Source organism: Palaemon carinicauda, unplaced genomic scaffold (genome assembly GCF_036898095.1).
Source record: "Palaemon carinicauda isolate YSFRI2023 unplaced genomic scaffold, ASM3689809v2 scaffold89, whole genome shotgun sequence".
Classification (NCBI taxonomy): Eukaryota; Metazoa; Arthropoda; class Malacostraca; order Decapoda; family Palaemonidae; genus Palaemon; species Palaemon carinicauda.
The window spans coordinates 285731-306097 of NW_027172192.1; the positions used below are offsets into that span (position 1 = coordinate 285731).

At 44.5% G+C, this 20367-nt stretch overlaps 1 protein-coding gene across 1 annotated transcript in view; it reads left to right on the top strand.

Moving 5' to 3' along the window:
* The first annotated feature begins 451 nt into the window (after positions 1-451).
* The window catches only part of LOC137637622 (UDP-N-acetylglucosamine transporter TMEM241-like), a 35395-nt gene continuing 15479 nt past the window's right edge, over positions 452-20367 (top strand). Inside the window, exons 1-2 of the mRNA XM_068369774.1 lie at positions 452-574; positions 10166-10310. Coding sequence (XP_068225875.1) covers positions 10236-10310 — 75 coding nt within the window. The 5' untranslated portion in view covers positions 452-574; positions 10166-10235. The remainder of the gene's footprint in view (positions 575-10165; positions 10311-20367) is intronic.

Sequence of the window (20367 nt, forward strand, 5' to 3'; positions counted from 1 at the left end):
GATGTTATGTAACTCATTACGTAATATCAAAGTAATTCTGGGTTTGACCTCTGAGTCTAGATCTGGTCGCCGAAGGTGAAAATCTGAAATATGAAGAAATTACGACATAAAGTAATTATGGATTATAAGTAATTATTCTAATTATATTTGTATTTAAATACAAACAATTATAAATATAATTTATATATTACTATTTTATATTAGTATAAGGGACTTATATAATCTATAAATATAATAAAAAACTGAAAATAAGAAAATTTCACCGTAACACCCATGTCAACATTGCTGTATTATAAGTAATTTTTTTAATTATATTTGTATTTAAATATAAAAAATTATAAATATAATTTATATATTACTATTTTATATTAGTATAAAGGACTTATATAATCTATAAATATAATAAAAAACTGAAAATAAGAAAATTTACCGTAACACCCATGTCAACATTGCGCATTAACGTAAACAAATGTGACAGCTGTTTGTTATTATTCACGTCGACGTGGTAGAACACGGAGGATAGGAACCACCTAATACAACTCGGGATAGATTACTCTGCCATTAATGTAGAAAGGTATATTAATGTTATTTAATTGTATTAAAGCATGTAATTACGCTGTAATGATTTAGAGGTTTATTAAAGGAGAAACGGCCGGTTTAATTTGGGGTTTTGTCAGCTTAGGCTGGCTAAGTAGCCTTACGGTTGAAATTTGAGTCATCTGTGTAATGTTATGACAAGGTAATGTAGTTAATGCATTGTATGCCAAACGCATGATTTATTTTGTATTGCTTACTTGTTTTTCATACATTTATGCTACAAGCTACAGTAGGAAGCTGAAATAGTGTCTGTAGTAATATTATGGATACGTAAATTAATAGTAATAATAATAAATCGTGTCGTTTGTATATGAAAATTTTGGCAATTTGAACTTCTATATCCAGTTCATCAAACATTTAAATAATTTCATCCTGATTATGAACTCATTACTGGTCATAGTAGGGGAACCCCAGTGGGAGCAACGTTTTTTGTTACTGATCTTAAAATATTTGGAGCCTTTGTATATCAGCGGCCAGTTCCTCTTGCATTTATTGAAAATGGACATCAACTAACCTTAACTTCCCATCTAACCTAACCTACAAGCTGTGTCCTTACATGCTTACCTAATGGGGGCGTTACACTGCTGTATTCTAAGGTAGACATAATAATACATACAGGTGGCCGCTGTCGTACATACACCCCAAGGTAATTTTTTGTTACTGTTCTTAGAATATTTTATTTGTTCACTACTTCTCTTGTAGTTTATTCAGTTCCTTATTTACTTTCCTCTCTGTCCTTTTTTTTCCCACTGTTGGAGCCCTTGGGCTTATAGCATCCTGCTTTTCAAGTTAGGGTTGTAATTTAGCTAATAATATAGTAATGGTAATACTGGCAATTAATCTGGTCAGTGCCTACGATTATTTAGCTGTCAAATATTGGGGATGTACAGTATGTAGTTGGTTGGGACACAAACTTTCCTTTTTCAATATTAAACTTACCCGATAATCATGTAGCTGTCAACTCCGTTGCCCGACAGAATTCTATGGAGGGATACGCCAGCTATCACAATACTAGAAGGGGGTGTATTTACCAGCGCCACCTGTGGCCAGGTACTCAAGTACTTCTTGTTGACACCTCCTCAATTATTCCTCTGTCGTGCTTCCGGCAAGACGTTCTGGGATACGCTTATGTTCTTGGAGTATTTTCACGACTTTGGTGAAGTATTTCTCTTTGATTTCGGCTGTCGCTTTACTGGAAAACTTCTATATTAGCTTAGTTAGCTTTTGGAATTAATTTGATTAATTTTGGTGACGAGAGAGTATGAACTCTCGTTCACCTTTCAATGGCCGACCCTTCCCTTAGACGGAAGTGTTGGTGTCTAAGAGAGTATAGACTCTCTTTCTTAATTTTGCTTAACAAAAGTTATAGATTTATTTTATATCTCTCCGCCTCTTATAGGCCTCTTCGATTAACTTCCTTTTATTATAAACTCATTAAAATTAATTTTTATATTTGTTTATATTCGACCTTCCTAATAGTAGGCGGTCTTTTACCGAAGTTAATAAACTTTGAGCCCGTCATTTCGGTTTTACCTGTTAACATATTATGCTATTTCCACCACAGAGTTTGAAAGATTTTCTTTGACAGTCTCGTACTGTTTTCAAAGCTGAACTAACGTTTTGTTTTGTCTCTGCAGTTGTTGACGTTCAGAACGTTCAACTTGCACTCTATCGTTACGATAGAGAAAGAATGTTCACGGTTTCACGTTGCAGTAAGAGTAACCGTGTCTAGCGTTTTGTTCATTCTTTCTTAACTTAATGGTTTTGATCCTAATAAAGGAACTTTTCAGTTTTTTTCCTTTAACAATAATATGTTTTAACGATATATATGATTGGGCTCTTCTCTCAGGTTCTAAGTCAAGAGAGAGAGAGAGAGAGAGAGATAGAGACGGAGGGAGAAAGAGGATAAACGTTTCATTCAAGCCTGCCAGGCGTACGAGTAACGTCGTTATCGTTTTTTTTTGCTCTTCTCCCTAGTCTCTTTAGGGGAAGAAACTAAACGTTTCTAGAGTGATCTAGTGTTTAGTCTCTTTCCAACCACTGATTTATCTTTCATTAGATTTTTCTGTTACATTGTAATTCTGTTTTCGCAATTACTAACTTTGAGAAAGGATAGAATTGCGTATTTCAGGTACAAACCACTTAAAGTTTCGAGTTCAGTGAAATAAGTGCAAACAGAAATCAAAGTGATAAGTGATTAGTGCGTGAGGGTACTTTTGTGCGCGCCAGTCGTCCTCCCAGTCCGGGACCTCTTGCAAGCTCCCAAGCCCAGGGGAGAAGCAATGTCGAAGGGCATAAGGGTTCAGCAGGCCTTGATCGGCGCACAGAAGTATTCTCGGTGGTTGTGGGCGTGTCTTACCGAGACCGTCACTCCCACCCGCAGACGATTGAGCCCTTATTTTGCTCGTCTGCAGAAGAGATTAGGGGAGAAAATAAAGGCAGAGTAACGCTGGTCTCAGGTCTCAAGACTTCTTAAACGTTAAGTCCAGACCTATGCCAGACGTACGAAGTTAAAGTTCACAACCCGAATGCAGTCATTGGGTTAGCTCTGACTCTCCTCAGTCATCAGTTGATTACACTCCGACTAAGAGGAGTAAGGTTCTGCCACAACAGATCTCTGCTGTTAAGGCTTTACCTCAGCAGAACTTAGTGTCTGCCGACCCCAAGTTAACTCTACTGCAGTCCATACAGTCACAACTTTCGGTCTTGATGCGTGAGTGTCGGGCTGAGAGTGTTGCACTCCCTCCACCTGTTCTCGCTGCACCTGTGCTCGCCCAGCCTGCACCTGCTCCGCCTGTGCTCGCCCAGCCTGCACCTGCTCCGCCTGGTCGCAGCACCATCTGCCAGGCGTACGATGTTGTGAACTCTACTACAGTCCATGCAAGCACAGCTTTCGGACTTGATGAGTGAGTGTCGGGCTGAGAGTGTTGCTCCTCCGCCTCCGCCTACACTCCCTCCTCCTACACTCGCTCCGCCTGATCACAGTACCATCTGCCAGGCGTACGATGTTGTGGACTCTACTACAGTCCATGCAAGCACAGCTTTCGGACTTGATGAGTGAGTGTCGGGCTGAGAGTGTTGCTCCTCCGCCTCCGCCTACACTCCCTCCTCCTACACTCGCTCCGCCTGATCACAGTACCATCTGCCAGGCGTATGATGTTGTGGACTCTACTACAGTCCATGCAAGCACAGCTTTCGGACTTGATGCGTGAGTGTCGGGCTGAGAGTGTTGCACCTCCTGCACTCCCTCCACCTGTTCTCGCTGCACCTGTGCTCGCCCAGCCTGCACCTGCTCCGCCTGTGCTCGCCCAGCCTGCACCTGCTCCGCCTGGTCGCAGCACCATCTGCCAGGCGTACGATGTTGAACCACTTTCGGAGTTTGCTGTTCACAGTGTTGTTCAGCCTCAGCCTTCTTTAAGGCAACCCTTGCTTTGGGATCAGGAGAGTTACACTCTTCCTCCTCCTCCCCTTGCTGCTCCACCAGTGGTGCAACTCTCGGTTGGGGTACAACAACCTCTCCCCTCCGTGAGTCTGTCTGCTCAACCAGCGCTGCACCGAGTTCAACCCTCATCTAGGCAAGCTCATCTACACCATGCACTTGCGCCTCAGGAGCCTCAGCTTGCTAGAACTTTACCTTGTTCTGCGCAGCCTCAACCTTCTCATGCTCCACTCATCTCTCAGGCACAGGAACGGACTACTCCGCCTCCGTCCTCCGCTCAGCTGGTGCAATCCTTGGGTGCAACTCTTGCTAGGAGTCAACCTCCTTCACCCTTGCACCTGCCTTCTGCTCCGTCTGTTGTTCAGCCTATGCAGTCTGAACCTCAGGTTTTCCCTCAAGTTGAGGAAACCTCTGTTGTTGTTCCAGCTCGTTCTGACTCTGCTGTTCAGCATACCATGGTTTAACCCCATGCAAGCATGCATAAAGCACTCTAGCACTGGTCATGGAATTTCTGAGAAATGTTAAACGCCATGCACACGCTCTGCTTTCCTTTCAGCAGGCTCTGCTTACAGCAGGCTCTACTTACTTCATGCTCAGCATTCAGCATGCTCTGCATTCAGCATGCTCTGCATACAACATGCTCTGCATACAGCATGCTCTGCATTCAGCATGCTCTGCATACAACATGCTCTACATACAGCATGCTCTGCATACAGCATACTCTGCATACATCATGCTCTGCATACCTTACCGCATGCTTCTCAACACATCTTGGGTTGTTGCCAACTCACTAGACTGTCAAGCAGTTTCATAACGTTGCCTTCTAGTCTGCTGCTTTGCACCAGTGAACCCTCACTCAGAGAACTTAGCTTTTCTAGGATAAGGTCCCTGTAGATGAGAAAGTTCTTTTCTCCCTCCTTCTGATATTCCCTTGAGGACTCTGTCATTTGGAGGGAGCCTTTAGCTGCATAACCTCTTATGGACTTTTATTTAAGCATAACATGCTTACAGGGAAGGTAATGGTTACACTTCAGCCGCTAATCCCGTCTGTTACCACACCTGCTCCCATAGACCTTGAGCTGTGTTGCATGACATGCAGTCCAAGCTTAGTCCTTGTTAGAGGATTTTTTGTTTACGGAGTCAATGTGTCACGGGGAAGACGTTCAACAACCAACAGAAGGGACTTGTTGTGACGCAGTGGGCAACCTCAGCAACCCGTTAAGGAGTTGTCTGTACGACCCAGACAGTCTAGACAGATTCGGGTTGTCACTGTACTTCCTCGCTTGCCCATGATTGACAGTTTATAGACTGTGCAGCAGTATCATGATCTTGTGTCCGGCTCCGTCAGACGACTGGCTTTTAAGAGCTCCCTCAAGTCGTCGCTGTCTGGAGATTTTCAAATGGACTATGGATCTGACCAAGGAACTGGGCCTCCTGGTCAATTTTGAGGAGTCTCAGCTCGTTCCATCCCAGACCATTGTCTCCTTGGGTATGGATCTTCAGAGTCGAGCTTTTCGGACTTGTCCGTCGGCCCCAAGGATCTTCCAAGCCCTAGAATGCATCCAGAGCATGCTGAGAAGGAACCGATGCTTAGTCAGGCAGTGGATGAGTCTAACAGGGACACTTTCATCGCTGGCCCTGTTCATCGAGTTAGGGAGACTCCACCTCCGCCCCCTTCAGTATCATCTAGCTGCTCACTGGATAAAGGACATGACGCTAGAGACGGGCTCAGTTCCTGTTTCCGAAGAGATGAGGTCTACTCTAACGTGGTGGAAGAACAGCATTCTTCTCAAGGAAGGTCTACCATTGGCTGTTCAGTCCTCCGACCACCGTCTCTTCTCGGACGCATCGGACACGGGCTGGGGTGCGACACTGGACGGACAGGAATGCTCGGGAACATGGAATCAGGAGCAAAGGACACTTCACATCTATTGCAAGGAGTTGTTGGCAGTTCATTTGGCCTTGATAAACTTCAAGTCCCTCCAGCTTAACAAGGTGGTGGAGGTGAACTCCGACTACACCACAGCCTTGGCTTACATCTCCAAGCAGGGAGGGACTCATTCGAGGAAGTTGTTCGAGATCGCAAGGGACCTCCTCATTTGGTCAAAAGATCGAAAGCTCACGCTGGTAACGAGGCTCATTCAGGGCGATATGAATGTCATGGCAGATCGCCTCAGCCGGAAGGGTCAGGTCTTCCCCACAGAGTGGACCCTTCACAAGAATGTTTGCAGCAGACTTTGGGCCCTGTGGGGTCAGCCAACCATAGATCTATTCGCTACCTCGATGACCAAGAGGCTCCTCTTGTATTGTTCTCCGATTCCAGACCCAGCAGCAGTTCGCGTGGATGCCTTTCTGCTGGATTGGTCCCATCTCAACCTGTATGCATTCCCGCCGTTCAAGATTGTCAACAGGGTACTTCAGAAGTTCGCCTCTCACAAAGGGACACGGCTGACGTTGGTTGCTCCCCTCTGGCCCGCGAGAGAATGGTTCACTGAGGTACTGCAATGGCTGGTCGACGTTCCCAGGACTCTTCCTCCTAGAGTGGACCTTCTGCGTCAACCTCACGTAAAGAAGGTACACCCAACCTCCACGCTCTTCGTCTGACTGCCTTCAGACTATCGAAAGACTCTCAAGAGCTAGAGGCTTTTCGAAGGAGGCAGCCAGAGCGATTGCCAGAGCAAGGACGACATCCACTCTCAGAGTCTATCAGTCTTTATGGGAAGTCTTCCGAAGCTGGTGCAAGGCCAATGCAGTTTTCCTCAACCAGTACCAATGTAACCCAGATTGCTGACTTCCTGTTACATCTAAGGAACGTAAGCTCCCTATCAGCTCCTACGATCAAGGGTTACAGAAGTTTGTTGGCAGCGGTTTTCCGCCACAGAGGCTTGGATCTTTCCTCCAACAAAGATCTACAGGACCTCCTTAGGTCTTTTGAGACCTCAAAGGAACGTCGGTTGTCCACTCCAGGCTGGAATCTAGACGTGGTCCTAAGGTTCCTAATGTCATCAGGATTTGAACCGCTCCAATCAGCCTCTTTTAAGGACCTCACATTAAAAAACTCTTTTCCTCGTGTGCTTAGCAACAGGTAAAAGAGTAAGTGAGATCCACGCCTTCAGCAGGAACATAGGTTTCACATCTGAAACGGCTACATGTTCCTTACAGCTCGGTTTTTTGGCTAAAAACGAGCTTCCTTCCCGTCCTTGGCCTAAGTCGTTCGAGATCCCAAGCCTGTCCAACATGGTGGGGAACGAACTGGAGAGAGTACTTTGCCCAGTTAGAGCTCTTAAGTACTATCTAAAGGTCAAAACCATTACGAGGACAATCAGAAGCCTTATGGTGTGCTATCAAGAAGCCTTCTCTACCAATGTCTAAGAACTCAGTTTCTTACTACATCAGGCTTCTGATTAGAGAAGCAAATTCTCATCTGAAGGAAGAAGACCTTGCTTTGCTGAAGGTAAGGACACATGAAGTGAGAGCTGTGGCTACTTCAGTGGCCTTCAAACAGAACCGTTCTCTGCAGAGTGTTATGGATGCAACCTATTGGAGAAACAAGTCAGTGTTCGCATCATTCTATCTCAAAGATGTCCAGTCTCTTTACGAGTACTGCTACACCCTGGGTCTATTCGTAGCAACGAATGCAGTAGTAGGCGAGGGCTCAGCCACTACATTCCCATAATCCCATAACTTTTTAACCTTTCTCTTGAATACTTTTTATGGGTTGTACGGTCGGCTAAGAAGCCTTCCACATCCTTGTTGATTTGGCGGGTGGTCAATTCTTTCTTGAGAAGCGCCAAGGTTAAAGGTTGTGATGAGGTCCTTTAGTATGGGTTGCAGCCCTGTATACTTTAGCACCTTTGAGTTGATTCAGCCTCCCAAGAGGAACGCTGCGCTCAGTAAGGAAGACGATCTTATTAAAGGTAGAGTAACGGTTCAAGTCGACTTCCTTACCAGGTACTTATTATTTCATTGTTATTGTGGATAACTGATTATATGAAATATGGGATACTTAGCTATCCTTTAATCTTGTACACTGGTTTTCACCCACCCCCCTGGGTGTGAATCAGCTACATGATTATCGGGTAAGTTTAATATTGAAAAATGTTATTTTTATTAATAAAATAAATTTTTGAATATACTTACCCGATAATCATGATTTAATCGACCCTCCCTTCCTCCCCATAGAGAACCAGTGGACCGAGGAATAATTGAGGAGGTGTCAACAAGAAGTACTTGAGTACCTGGCCACAGGTGGCGCTGGTAAATACACCCCCTTCTAGTATTGTGATAGCTGGCGTATCCCTCCATAGAATTCTGTCGGGCAACGGAGTTGACAGCTACATGATTATCGGGTAAGTATATTCAAAAATTTATTTTATTAATAAAAATAACATATTACTTGTCAAATTGATTTTCTTTGTGCAGAAAATATTGTTCATCTTGGTCTGAAATACGATAATGTGAAGATAGTTGTGCAATTTACGAAATATGAATGTGTTACTTTGCCAGGAGTGAATCCGGTTGAGAAACAAACATAGGGTTCAGACTCAGTCTTATGGTTAGCTAAGGATACGGCAGTCTAATAGAAGGTCGCAGGGGTGTTGGCCCTCCCCAGGTAGGTAATTAGGTAAGGAAACGGATCCTAGGTTAGGTTAGGTGGGGAACCTATAGTTAGATGGTGTTCTTTTGTTTGTTTCCCTTTTGAAACGTGGCTTTCAGTCTTATCTTTTGAAATTTCATACCTGGTCCATTCCAAACCAACTAAAAAGGCTCCGAGTGTTATAGAGTATTCAAGTTCTGATATGAAGTTAATTTCCAGTGTCGAAGGGAACAAACAAAGATTAAATTGATGTCCTTGGGGGCTGGCTCTCACCCTACAACCTATTCTGTATAAAAATGAAACTATTAAATTGAGTGAATTATGATTAACCCTTTTACCCCCAAAGGACGTACTGCTACGTTTCACAAAACTCATCCCTTTACCCCCATGGACGTACCGGTACGTTCTTGCAAAAAACTGCTATTTACATTTTTTTTTGCATATTTTTTATAATTTTTTGAGAAACTTCAGGCATTTTCCAAGAGAATGAGATCAACCTGACCTCTCTACGACGAAAATTAAGGCTGTTAGAGCAATTAAAAAAAATATATATACTACAAAATGTGCTTGAATAAAAAATAACCCCTGGGGGTTAAGGGTTGGAAAGTTCCAAATAGCCTGGGGGTAAAAGGGTTAACTAAGTTTTGACAATATTGCCTTCCTGTTTTCGTATATTGTTGTTGCTGAAAAATATTAGAGCACAATATCTGTAAAATTCCAAGATATTTTTCATAATTTGTAGTATTAACTTGACTGTGTGCATTCTTAACTTGGCCCAGAACCAGTTATAGAAGACTGATTCAACAGTTACTGTGTCTTGGGTAGATGATAGAGTTAATTGTGCTATATCAACTTTTCTTTCTACTGGCCATGTATTGTTGACCTCTGCTTTAGTAGGGAAACCTCTCAGTCTACTATGGACCCTGAACTTTCAAGACAGCAACAGGCTGATTTAGAGAATCCTTTTTCGTGAATTATTTTGGTCCCATTTGCAAGTGGAGTGGTCTCGAGGAAGTTGCATAAGGCAATCTCATGGCACTTGATTAAGCAACCCTTTTAGAATTGATACTTCAATTCTGGCCATCTTGGTCCTCATTTGTCCATGTGACGCTGGAATAGATAATATCTCCGAGATCTTCACTTTTGCAGGTGGGCTGATTAGTCTCTCCTTGCTTGCTAAAGTTGGAGCAAAGCTATGACATCTGTCACTTGCTGTTATCCCAAGTTTTTTGTCTCAACCTTAGTTTAAACATGTGGACTTTTTATCTCTGGAGTCTGTCTTGTTAAGACAGGATAACATTCAGAAGGCTTTTGGCACTAAGAAAATGAACTCTTGACCCTGTTATCATATTAATGTAACAGCCTGTAGACCAAAGTGTTACCAAGTGTCTATCTTTATACTTTAGACAGAACAGCAAATAGATTTTTCAGTTTTTCTCAGAAGTCAATTTTATGATCAGTGTAAATTTCAATAAATATATGAAAATTAATGATGAAGATATATAGTTAAACTGTTTAATTTATTTCCACAGGGTTCAGCAGTTCCTCAACTGGTAACTATTTACGCAACCGATTCTCTCTCGTCAACAAGTCGAGAGAGCAATGACACCCAGCAAGCAACCGATAGATTTCTTGATATACCTTATATTATTTGGATCAACAATATTTGTCAATAAGGTAAGTCACTGTCCTTATTAATGCCAAGGAATTCAAGAAGATTAGCTCTTTTTATTCCTAGATTTCTGCAGAGTTCATCCGTGGAACTAGTTTTTCATAGAGGTGAAAATTGAAGGAAGTGGAGTTGAAGATATTAAAGAGAACTGATGAAAGTTTGAAGCCAATAAGTTTCATTTTTAGTTATTAAAAAATGTCTTGGGTAATTATTAACATTTGTTCTTATGTGAATACAAATCATAGGAGTATGATTTCAGCAAAGTGGCAGGGAAGCCATACTCTACTGTTGGCTTACCAAGTAGCCACTTTGATTTCAGCTACTGATACTCATTGATGTACTGTACTCTCGGCATCGTAAATAAACTTGGCTGAATGAACTTTTTCTGCGTTTTCTTTTCAAAGAGTCTGTGAAGTGTATGAGCGATGGAGAAACCAAAAGTAGCCATGCAGAGCGGCCTTAGAGTTACCGATCGTAGCTGCTGGACAATTATGAGCACATTATCAGTTGATCTCCATTCCATGTGTCTAACCTGCAGGGGCCATAATTTCTCACAAGGTTCTGCCTATGAGGAATGTAAGGAGTGGCTATACTTCCAGTGGCAGGCATACAGCTTAGAAGGAAGACGTTTAAGCGCGACTCGTCTCCTTTTAGGGCTTCCTCAAAGTTTAGGAAATTAGTGGCACCTCTTCCTCTAACCCCTGGTACCCAGCCCTTGGATCCTTCCCAGTCGGCCTCCTCTGTTGGTGGTGCACGGTATTAATCTTACTTCAAGAAAAGCTCTTTAAGGGGGAAGCACAACCTGTTTCCTTTATAGAAACTGGTGTACTAGCTTCTCAGAAACAGTCCTTTAATTCCTTTCCAGATGTTGACCATGGTGACCATGTTTTGAGATCATTATGGCTCTTTGAGTTTGGAAGGTACTCCTTCCAAGTAGTGACTGACATCAGCTCTTGCTGGCTTGTGTAAAATTGGTGACCACTATAGTTGCACTGCGAACGCAGCCATTGTGCGTGAGGACCTTGGTGTCCTGACATATCCATTCTTGAGAGTTGGTCTTACTTCAGGATGCAGGAAGGATGTCCTTCCCTCAGCTCAAAGGTCCAAGGAACTTGCGGAGGAACCTTTTACTCCACTGGATCATTCATCAACTGAGTTGAAAAGACATAACTTGATGTCTTTTGATGATGAACACGATATTCATTCAGAGCTTTCCTGCAGAAAGCAAGAAGCTCCTAATGAGCGTACACAGTCTTCTGAGGATTCCTCCCCTCTGCACGCCTACTAGTGTCCATGTACATGCGCATCAAAAGCTGCCCCAAAAAGATCTGGTCTCCTAGAGGTGCAGAGACTTCTGATCGCTCTTCATGCTCGCCTGAGAACCTTCCCCATGAGCATGCAGGAAGAAGGTAGATCAAGGTTCTCATCTTTTACCCTTCTCCACTAGACGATTATCCACGCACACAAGCTCCATTATCCCCTTGTACATGAGCATGATTACCATACGAGTGAGCTCTACGCGCAAGAACTCCTCCATGGGCAGATTCACTTCCAAGCATACGATCTTTGTCCTGTGCACAATAGTCTCCACAATCATTGCTCTTTGCATAATCGCCTCCACTATCGTATCCACGCTCACCTCCATGACCGTATCCACGCTCCCATTCACCTTCGCGGTCATCGCCATGTGCACTATCACTTCCACAATCGTATCCATGTGCCCAACCACCTACACAATCATCGACACGTACACAATCACCTCTACAATCTCCACCACGAGTACGTTCATCTCCACCCCCCAGATAACTTTCATGTGCATGATCCCCTTCACGGATATGATCGATAGGTGACAGATCTCATTCTTTGTCTCTGATAGCAAAGGGTCCACGCACTCGATCTCCACACTTTAAGTCTTTTAGTTCTCAGTCCCTGTATGTCATACCTTCATGCTTCCAGTTTGCACACAATTGGTCTCCTTGTGTAAGGAGGACACCGACACAAGACTCCACATAATTGGACGAGTGATAGGAGCCCTTGCCTTTTGACTTCTCGTGACCCGGACTCTAGCTTCTTTAAGGATTCCGATGCTCAGTTACCTGTTACTCCGCCATCAACAGAAGACATTACATCGTGCTGGAATAAAAATTCCCTATCGCCTCATCTAATCGATCCAGCAACACTAGCGTTGACAACAAGCACCCCAGGTGAGAGACATAAGTACTATTATTATAATTATTATTATTACTAGCCAATTTACAACCCTAGTTGGAAAAGCAAGATGCTATAAGCCCAAGGGCTTCAAGAGGGAAAAATAGCCTAGTGAGGAAAGGAAATAAGTAAATGATGAGAATAAATTAACAATATATCATTCTAAAAACAGTAACAGCGTCAAAACAGATATGTCCTATATAAACTATTAACAATGTCAAAAACAGATATGTCATATATAAACAATAAAAAGACTCATGTCAGCCTGGTCAACATAAAAACATTTGCTCCAACTTTGAACTTTTGAAGTTCTATTGACTCAACTACCCGATTAGGAAGATCATTCCACAACTTGGTAACAGCTGGAATAAAACTTCTAGAATACTGTGTAATGAGCCTCATGATGGAGAAGGCCTGGCTATGATAATTAACTGCCTGCCTACTATGGAACCTCTTCCTTGACCTCCAAGTCGGTAGCCCTAGAAGTTATACTCTTATTAAAGATCTCAGATTTGTTTAGTATGGAAGAATACAGATTTCTTGAAAATTTATAGTGTTTTATAATTAGAATGCTTATTCCATTATAAATGATAGAGGGGTAATATGTATGGTACTGTAGATTTACTAACCCATTTACCCCCAAGGTAAGGTTAAATTTCGAGCACATTTTGCTATATATTTTTTTGAAATTGCTCTAACAGCCTTCATTTTTGTCATAGAGAGGTCAGGTTGGTCTCATTTTTTTGTAAAGTGCCTGAAGTTTCTCATAAAGTTAAAGAAAATATGCAAAAACATGTACATAACAGTGTTTTGCAAGAACGTACCGGTTCGTCCTTTGGGGGCGAAAGGGTAGCAGTTACAGAAAGTTCTCAACTTGAATAATAGGTTCCAGGGAGCTGTTTGTAAGTGAAATTTTGATAAATTTTGTCCTAGGGTCGACTTCACATAACTCGCACGCCTTAGATTTCAACTGTTAAAAGTCAACAATTAGTCCCGTTTCATATCGCATATCGTCACCCTCATAAACTAACTGCCTAAGTCATTTTCTCCACTTGTTGGGAACTCAAAAAAAAAAAACCTTCTCATTTCCTAATTCTTTATATCATTGTCTTGAGATTCAATTCACAAATTTTCAATATTAAACTTAGCCGGTGATCATATAAGCTGTCAGCTCTGCTGCCCGACAGAAAAACCTAAGGACAAAATACGCCAGCGATCGCTATACAGGTGGGGGTGTACATCAACAGCGCCATCTGTCGAGCAGGTACTCAAGTACTTCATGTAAACACAGAACCAATTTTCTCTCTGTCGTGCCACCGGCAAGACCTACTAAATACGCTGTTGCTTACTGGATTGATTTTCACAGATTTTGGTGAAGTACTCATTTCTAGTTATTAGCTTTCGCTTTGCAGAGGTTATCTTCAATACTTCCTTGCATTCTTTGATTGAATTTTGGATTATTTGTTGACGACTTGGATAGATTTTGAATTCCCCTTTTGACTAATTCAAGATGGCTGACCCTTCTCAAGTCCCTAAATACAGAAAGTGTAGTGCTAGGGACTGCTCAAGGCGTCTTCCGAAGGCCTCTATCGATCCGCACACTGTTTGTTCCAATTGTCGGGGTAAAACCTGTCAATTGGAAGATCGATGTGAGGAATGCGTTGGGCTTTCGAAATTCGATTTTCTCGAATTCCTGAAATATTCACGTAAGCTAGAGAGAGATAGAGTCAGGAGGAGTTCATCTCGCTCAGTTGATTTTTCCTCTCCCCATGCCCCACAACCTATTCCTTCCCCTGTGGTGGTTGCTCCTGATCCCCCTTCTAGCACTCAACAACCTTCGATGGCAGATATGATGCGTGCCATCCAGGCTCTGGGTGAGAGAGTCGAGTCATTGGCGTGTGACCGTAACCAACTCATGGCAGACGTCAGGGAGTTGAAGGGTAAGAGTGCAGTGGGTAGTGACAAAGTGAGTGGAAGTGTTGTGAAAAGTGTTAGTGTTGCGCTTGAGGGTGCGTCTGTTCGTGCCTGTCGTCCTCCCAGTCCGGGACCTCTTGCAAGCTCCCAAGCCCAGGGGAGAAGCAATGTCGTACGACCAAAGGGTTCGACAGGCTTTAATCAGCGGACAGACGTTCCCTCCGTGGTTTCGGACGTATCTTGCCAAGATCGCCCCACCCACAAGAAGACGAGAGAGCCCGTTTATTCCTCGTCTGCGGAAGATGTTTCTCGGAAGAAACAATGGACCAAGGTCTCACGACCTCTCAAACGCAAGGTCCCTTCCGCGCAAGTCCAACGGCCCAGTTGTAGCCACTGGGTCAGTTCGGACTCGCTGCAGTCTTCAGATGACTGCACACCTCCTAAGAGAGGCAAAGCGGTACCGCAACAGGCAGTAACACCGTCTGTTGCCGCACCTGCTACTGTAGACCCTAAGTGGGCTTTACTGCAGACCATGCAGACCCAGTTGTCATCTTTAATGCAGGACTTTCGTGCGGAGAAGGTTGACGCTGCACCCGTTAGCCTACAACCAACCACGGTTGTGCGGCCAGTTGACGCTGAGGCTACCTTCTCCCGCACTCCAGCTGTGAGAGTCCCGCCACCCATGCGCACTGTACCCTGCCAGCCGCATGTTGACGTTCGCCGACGCACGGAACCCTCCGTTGACGTCCGCGAGTTACAACAACAACAACCTAAGTTGTTTTGTTTTGACGCGGTGCGTCAACCTCCGCAACCCACTGTGGTTACCCCTACTCGCCCACAGCAGACTAGACAGTCGGGAGTAGACGCTTTGTGCCCCCGCGCAGCTATGGTTGTTGCCAGCTCACAGACTGACCAACAGTTCCATGACGTTGCGTCCAGTGCAGTCACGTATGCACCCGTGCTGCCGGACTCAGCTGACCAGCCAATGCCTACTCCTTTGCCGCTTCCTCCTCAGCATTCAGACGATGGACTCTCTGATGATGACGACGCTGCACACCTTGACGACCCGCACACGGACATCGACGAACCCAAGACCACGCCTCCCTCCTTAGACTTTAGGAAAGTGCTTGCACTGTTCAAGGATATGTATCCCGATCAGTTTGTTTCTGCGGCCCCACGCTCACCTCCATCTGAGTTCGCTTTAGGCACGCAGTCATCCGCGCCTGCCTTTACGAAGCTCGTCCAAGAGAGCTTTAAGGGTGTTGGGAGATTGGATGCAGTCCAAAAAGCACCTGGGGAAGACAGCTTTCTTGTTTCCCCCTGCCAAACTCGCTTCCAGATCGAGCGTCTGGTATGCCACGGGAGAAGTTCTCGGCTTGGGAGTTCCTGCCTCTGCCCAGGGCGACTTCTCAAGTCTAGTAGACTCTCCCCGCAGGCTGGCCATGAGACGCTCCGAGATTTGTTGGACTCCTTCAGATTTAGATCATCTGATGAAAGGAGTGTTCAGAGCATTCGAAGTGTTTAACTTTTTGGATTGGTGTTTGGAAGCGTTGAGCAGGAAGACCTCCCCTTCTGACAAGGAAACTTCCATGCTCATTATGTCCTGCATGGACAAGGCCATACGGGACGGTTCCAGTGAACTTGCGGCTTCGTTCGTTTCCGGGGTCCTCAAGAAACGAGAAAACCTTTGCTCCTTCTTGTCAGCTGGAGTAACGCAATGTCAGAAGTCGGAGCTTATGTTTGCTCCTCTCTCGAAGTGCCTTTTCCCAGAGGAGTTGATCAAGGAGATTGCTGCCTCCTTGATTCAAAAAGACACGCATGACCTAGTTGCGTCATCTGCACGCAAAGCCACCCCTTTGCCTTCCGTGTCTAGACCCAGGATGGATACTCCAGCGTCAAGATTCATTCCGCCCTTTCGTGGCAGAGCCTCCAGCAGAGGAGGTGCTCGTGCCGAAGGGAAACGTGGGAGCAAGAAGAAAGGTACCAAGTCCTTTAGAGGCAGAGTTTGACTGCCACCTTCTTCAGACAGCAGTGGGAGCCAGACTCAAGAACTACTGGCAGTCCTGGGAGAACAGGGGCGCAGATGCACAATCTGTGAAGTTGCTCAGAGAAGGGTACAAGATCCCATTCTTGCGCAAGCCCCCTCTAGCAACGACTCCCATCGACCTCTCTCCCAGGTACAGAGAGGAGGACAAGAGACTAGCTTTGAAGCAAGAGGTGTCTCTCTTACTAGAAAAGGGAGCGGTAGTCAAAGTCCGGGACCATCAATCCCCGGGCTTCTACAACCGTCTCTTCTTAGTGGTAAAGAAGACAGGAGGGTGGAGACCGGTGCTAGATGTCAGTGCTCTGAATGTCTTTGTCACCAAGCAGACGTTCGCCATGGAGACGACAAAGTCTGTGCTAGCAGCGGTCAGGAAGGAAGACTGGATGGTCTCTTTAGACCTCAAGGACGCTTACTTTCACGTCCCCATCCACCCAGATTCCCAACCTTTTCTAAGGTTCGTTTACGGGAAGGTTGTCTACCAATTTCAAGCCCTGTGCTTTGGCCTAAGCACGGCGCCTCTTGTCTTTACGAAACTGATGAGGAATATTGCCAAATTCCTACATTTAGCAGACATCAGAGCCTCCCTCTATTTGGACGACTGGCTTTTAAGAGCTTCGTCCAGTCGTCGCTGTCTGGAGAATCTAAAGTGGACTCTAGATCTGACCAAGGAATTGGGTCTCCTGGTCAATATGGAAAAGTCCCAACTGGTCCCATCCCAAACTATAGTGTACCTAGGGATGGAGATTCACAGTCAAGCTTTTCGGGCTTTTCCGTCGGCCCCCAGAATAAGTCAAGCCCAAGGATGCATCCAGAACATGCTAATGAAGGACCGATGTTCAGTCAGACAGTGGATGAGTCTGATAGGGACGCTTTCATCACTGGACCAGTTCATTGCGTTAGGGAGACTGCACCTCCGTCCCCTTCAATTTCACCTGGCTGTTCACTGGAGAAAGGACAAGACGCTAGAAGCGGTCTCGATCCCTATTTCCGAGAAGATGAAGTCATCACTGACCTGGTGGAAGCACAACATCAACCTCAGAGAGGGTCTACCCCTGACTGTTCAGACCCCCAATCACGTTCTCTTCTCGGACGCATCGGACACGGGCTGGGGTGCGACATTAGACGGTCGGGAATGCTCGGGCACCTGGAACTCGGAGCAAAGAGCGTTACATATCAACTGCAAGGAGCTACTGGCAGTTCATCTGGCCTTGAAAAGCTTCAAGTCCCTCCTTCTAGGCAAGGTGGTGGAGGTGAACTCCGACAACACCACGGCCTTGGCGTACATCTCCAAGCAAGGAGGGACCCATTCTATGAAGCTGTACGAGATCGCAAGGGACCTCCTCACCTGGTCAAGAGATCTAAATCTATCTCTAGTAACGAGGTTCATTCAAGGCAACATGAATGTCATGGCGGACCGCCTCAGTCGGAAGGGTCAAATCATCCCAACAGAATGGACCCTTCACAAGAATGTATGCAAGAGACTTTGGGCCACATGGGGCCAACCTACCATAGATCTCTTTGCAACCTCAATGACCAAGAGGCTCCCAAATTATTGCTCGCCGATCCCGGACCCAGCAGCAGTTCATATAGATGCCTTTCTACTGGATTGGTCCCATCTAGACCTTTATGCATTCCCCCCGTTCAAGATTGTCAACAAGGTACTGCAGAAGTTCGCCTCTCACGAAGGGACAAGGTTGACGTTGGTTGCTCCCCTCTGGCCCGCGAGAGAATGGTTCACCGAGGTACTGCAATGGCTGGTGGACGTTCCCAGAACTCTTCCACTAAGAGTGGACCTTCTACGTCAGCCACACGTAAAAAAGGTACACCCAAGCCTCCACGCTCTTCGTCTGACTGCCTTCAGACTATCGAAAGACTCTCGAGAGCTAGAGGCTTTTCGAAGGAGGCAGCCAGGGCGATTGCTAGAGCAAGGAGGACATCCACTCTTAGAGTCTACCAGTCGAAGTGGGAAGTCTTCCGAAGCTGGTGCAAGTCGGTATCAGTATCCTCAACCAGTACCTCTGTAACTCAAATAGCTGACTTCCTTTTATACCTGAGGAAGGAAAGATCTCTTTCAGCTCCCACGATCAAGGGTTACAGAAGCATGTTGGCAGCAGTCTTCTGTCACAGAGGCTTAGATCTTTCCAACAACAAAGATCTACAGGACCTCCTTAAGTCTTTTGAGACCTCGAAGGAGCGTCGTTTGGCCACACCAGGTTGGAATTTAGACGTGGTACTAAGATTCCTTATGTCAGAAAGGTTCGAGCCACTACAATCAGCCTCCTTTAAAGATCTCACTTTAAAGACACTTTTCCTCGTCTGCTTAGCTACAGCTAAAAGAGTCAGTGAGATACACGCCTTCAGCAGGAACATCGGATTTTCATCTGAAACGGCTACATGTTCTTTGCAGCTTGGTTTTCTAGCCAAAAACGAACTACCTTCTCGTCCTTGGCCCAAATCGTTCGATATTCCAAGCCTTTCTAACTTGGTTGGAAATGAAATAGAAAGAGTCTTGTGCCCTGTTAGAGCTCTTAAGTTCTATTTGAAACGAACTAAACCTTTACGAGGACAGTCAGAAGCTTTATGGTGTGCTATTAAGAAACCTTCTTTACCTATGTCGAAGAATGCAGTTTCCTATTATATTAGACTGTTGATACGAAAAGCTCATTCCCATCTGAATGAGGAAGACCATGCTTTGCTGAAGGTAAGGACACATGAAGTTAGAGCTGTCGCAACTTCAGTGGCCTTCAAACAAAACAGATCTCTGCAGAGTATAATGGACGCAACCTATTGGAGAAGCAAGTCAGTGTTCGCGTCTTTTTATCTTAAAGATGTCCAGTCTCTTTACGAGAACTGCTACACCCTGGGACCATTCGTAGCAGCGAGTGCAGTAGTGGGTGAGGGCTCAACCACTACATTCCCCTAATTCCATAACCTTTTTTAATCTTTCTCTTGAAATGTTTTTTATTGTTGTTTTTGGGTTGTCCGGAAGGCTAAGAAGCCTTTCGCATCCTGGTTGATTTGGCGGGTGGTCAAATTCTTTTCTTGAGAAGCGCCTAGATTAGAGGTTTTGATGAGGTCCTTTAGTATGGGTTGCAACCCTTCATACTTCAGCTCCTAGGAGTCGCTCAGCATCCTATGAGGATCGCGAGGCTCAGTAAGGAAGACGTACTTAAAAAGGCAGAGTAATTGTTCAAGTCGACTTCCTTACCAGGTACTTATTTATTTTATGTTTGTTATTTTGAATAACTGCTAAAATGAAATACATAATACTTAGCTCTTAATAATGTAAACAAGTAATGCTGGTCTCTACCCACCCCCCTGGGTGTGAATCAGCTTATATGATCACCGGCTAAGTTTAATATTGAAAAATGTTATTTTTATTAATAAAATAAATTTTTGAATATACTTACCCGGTGATCATATATTAAACTAAAGAGACCCAGTGGACCGAGGAGAAAATTGGTTCTGTGTTTACATGAAGTACTTGAGTACCTGCTCGACAGATGGCGCTGTTGATGTACACCCCCACCTGTATAGCGATCGCTGGCGTATTTTGTCCTTAGGTTTTTCTGTCGGGCAGCAGAGCTGACAGCTTATATGATCATCGGGTAAGTATATTCAAAAATTTATTTTATTAATAAAAATAACATTTTTAATTCGCAAATACTTCTGTTAAGAATTTGTGAATTGAAGCTCAAGATAATGATATAAAGAATTAGGAAATGAGAAGGTTTTTTTTTTTGAGTTCCCAACAAGTGGAGAAAATGACTTAGGCAGTTAGTTTATGAGGGTGACGATATGTCGTCTTGCTTACTGCTTCGAATGATATTGTTTAATTACAATATGTCATTATGAACTTTTGATACAATATGTGCGATTTATGATTTCATTTGTAT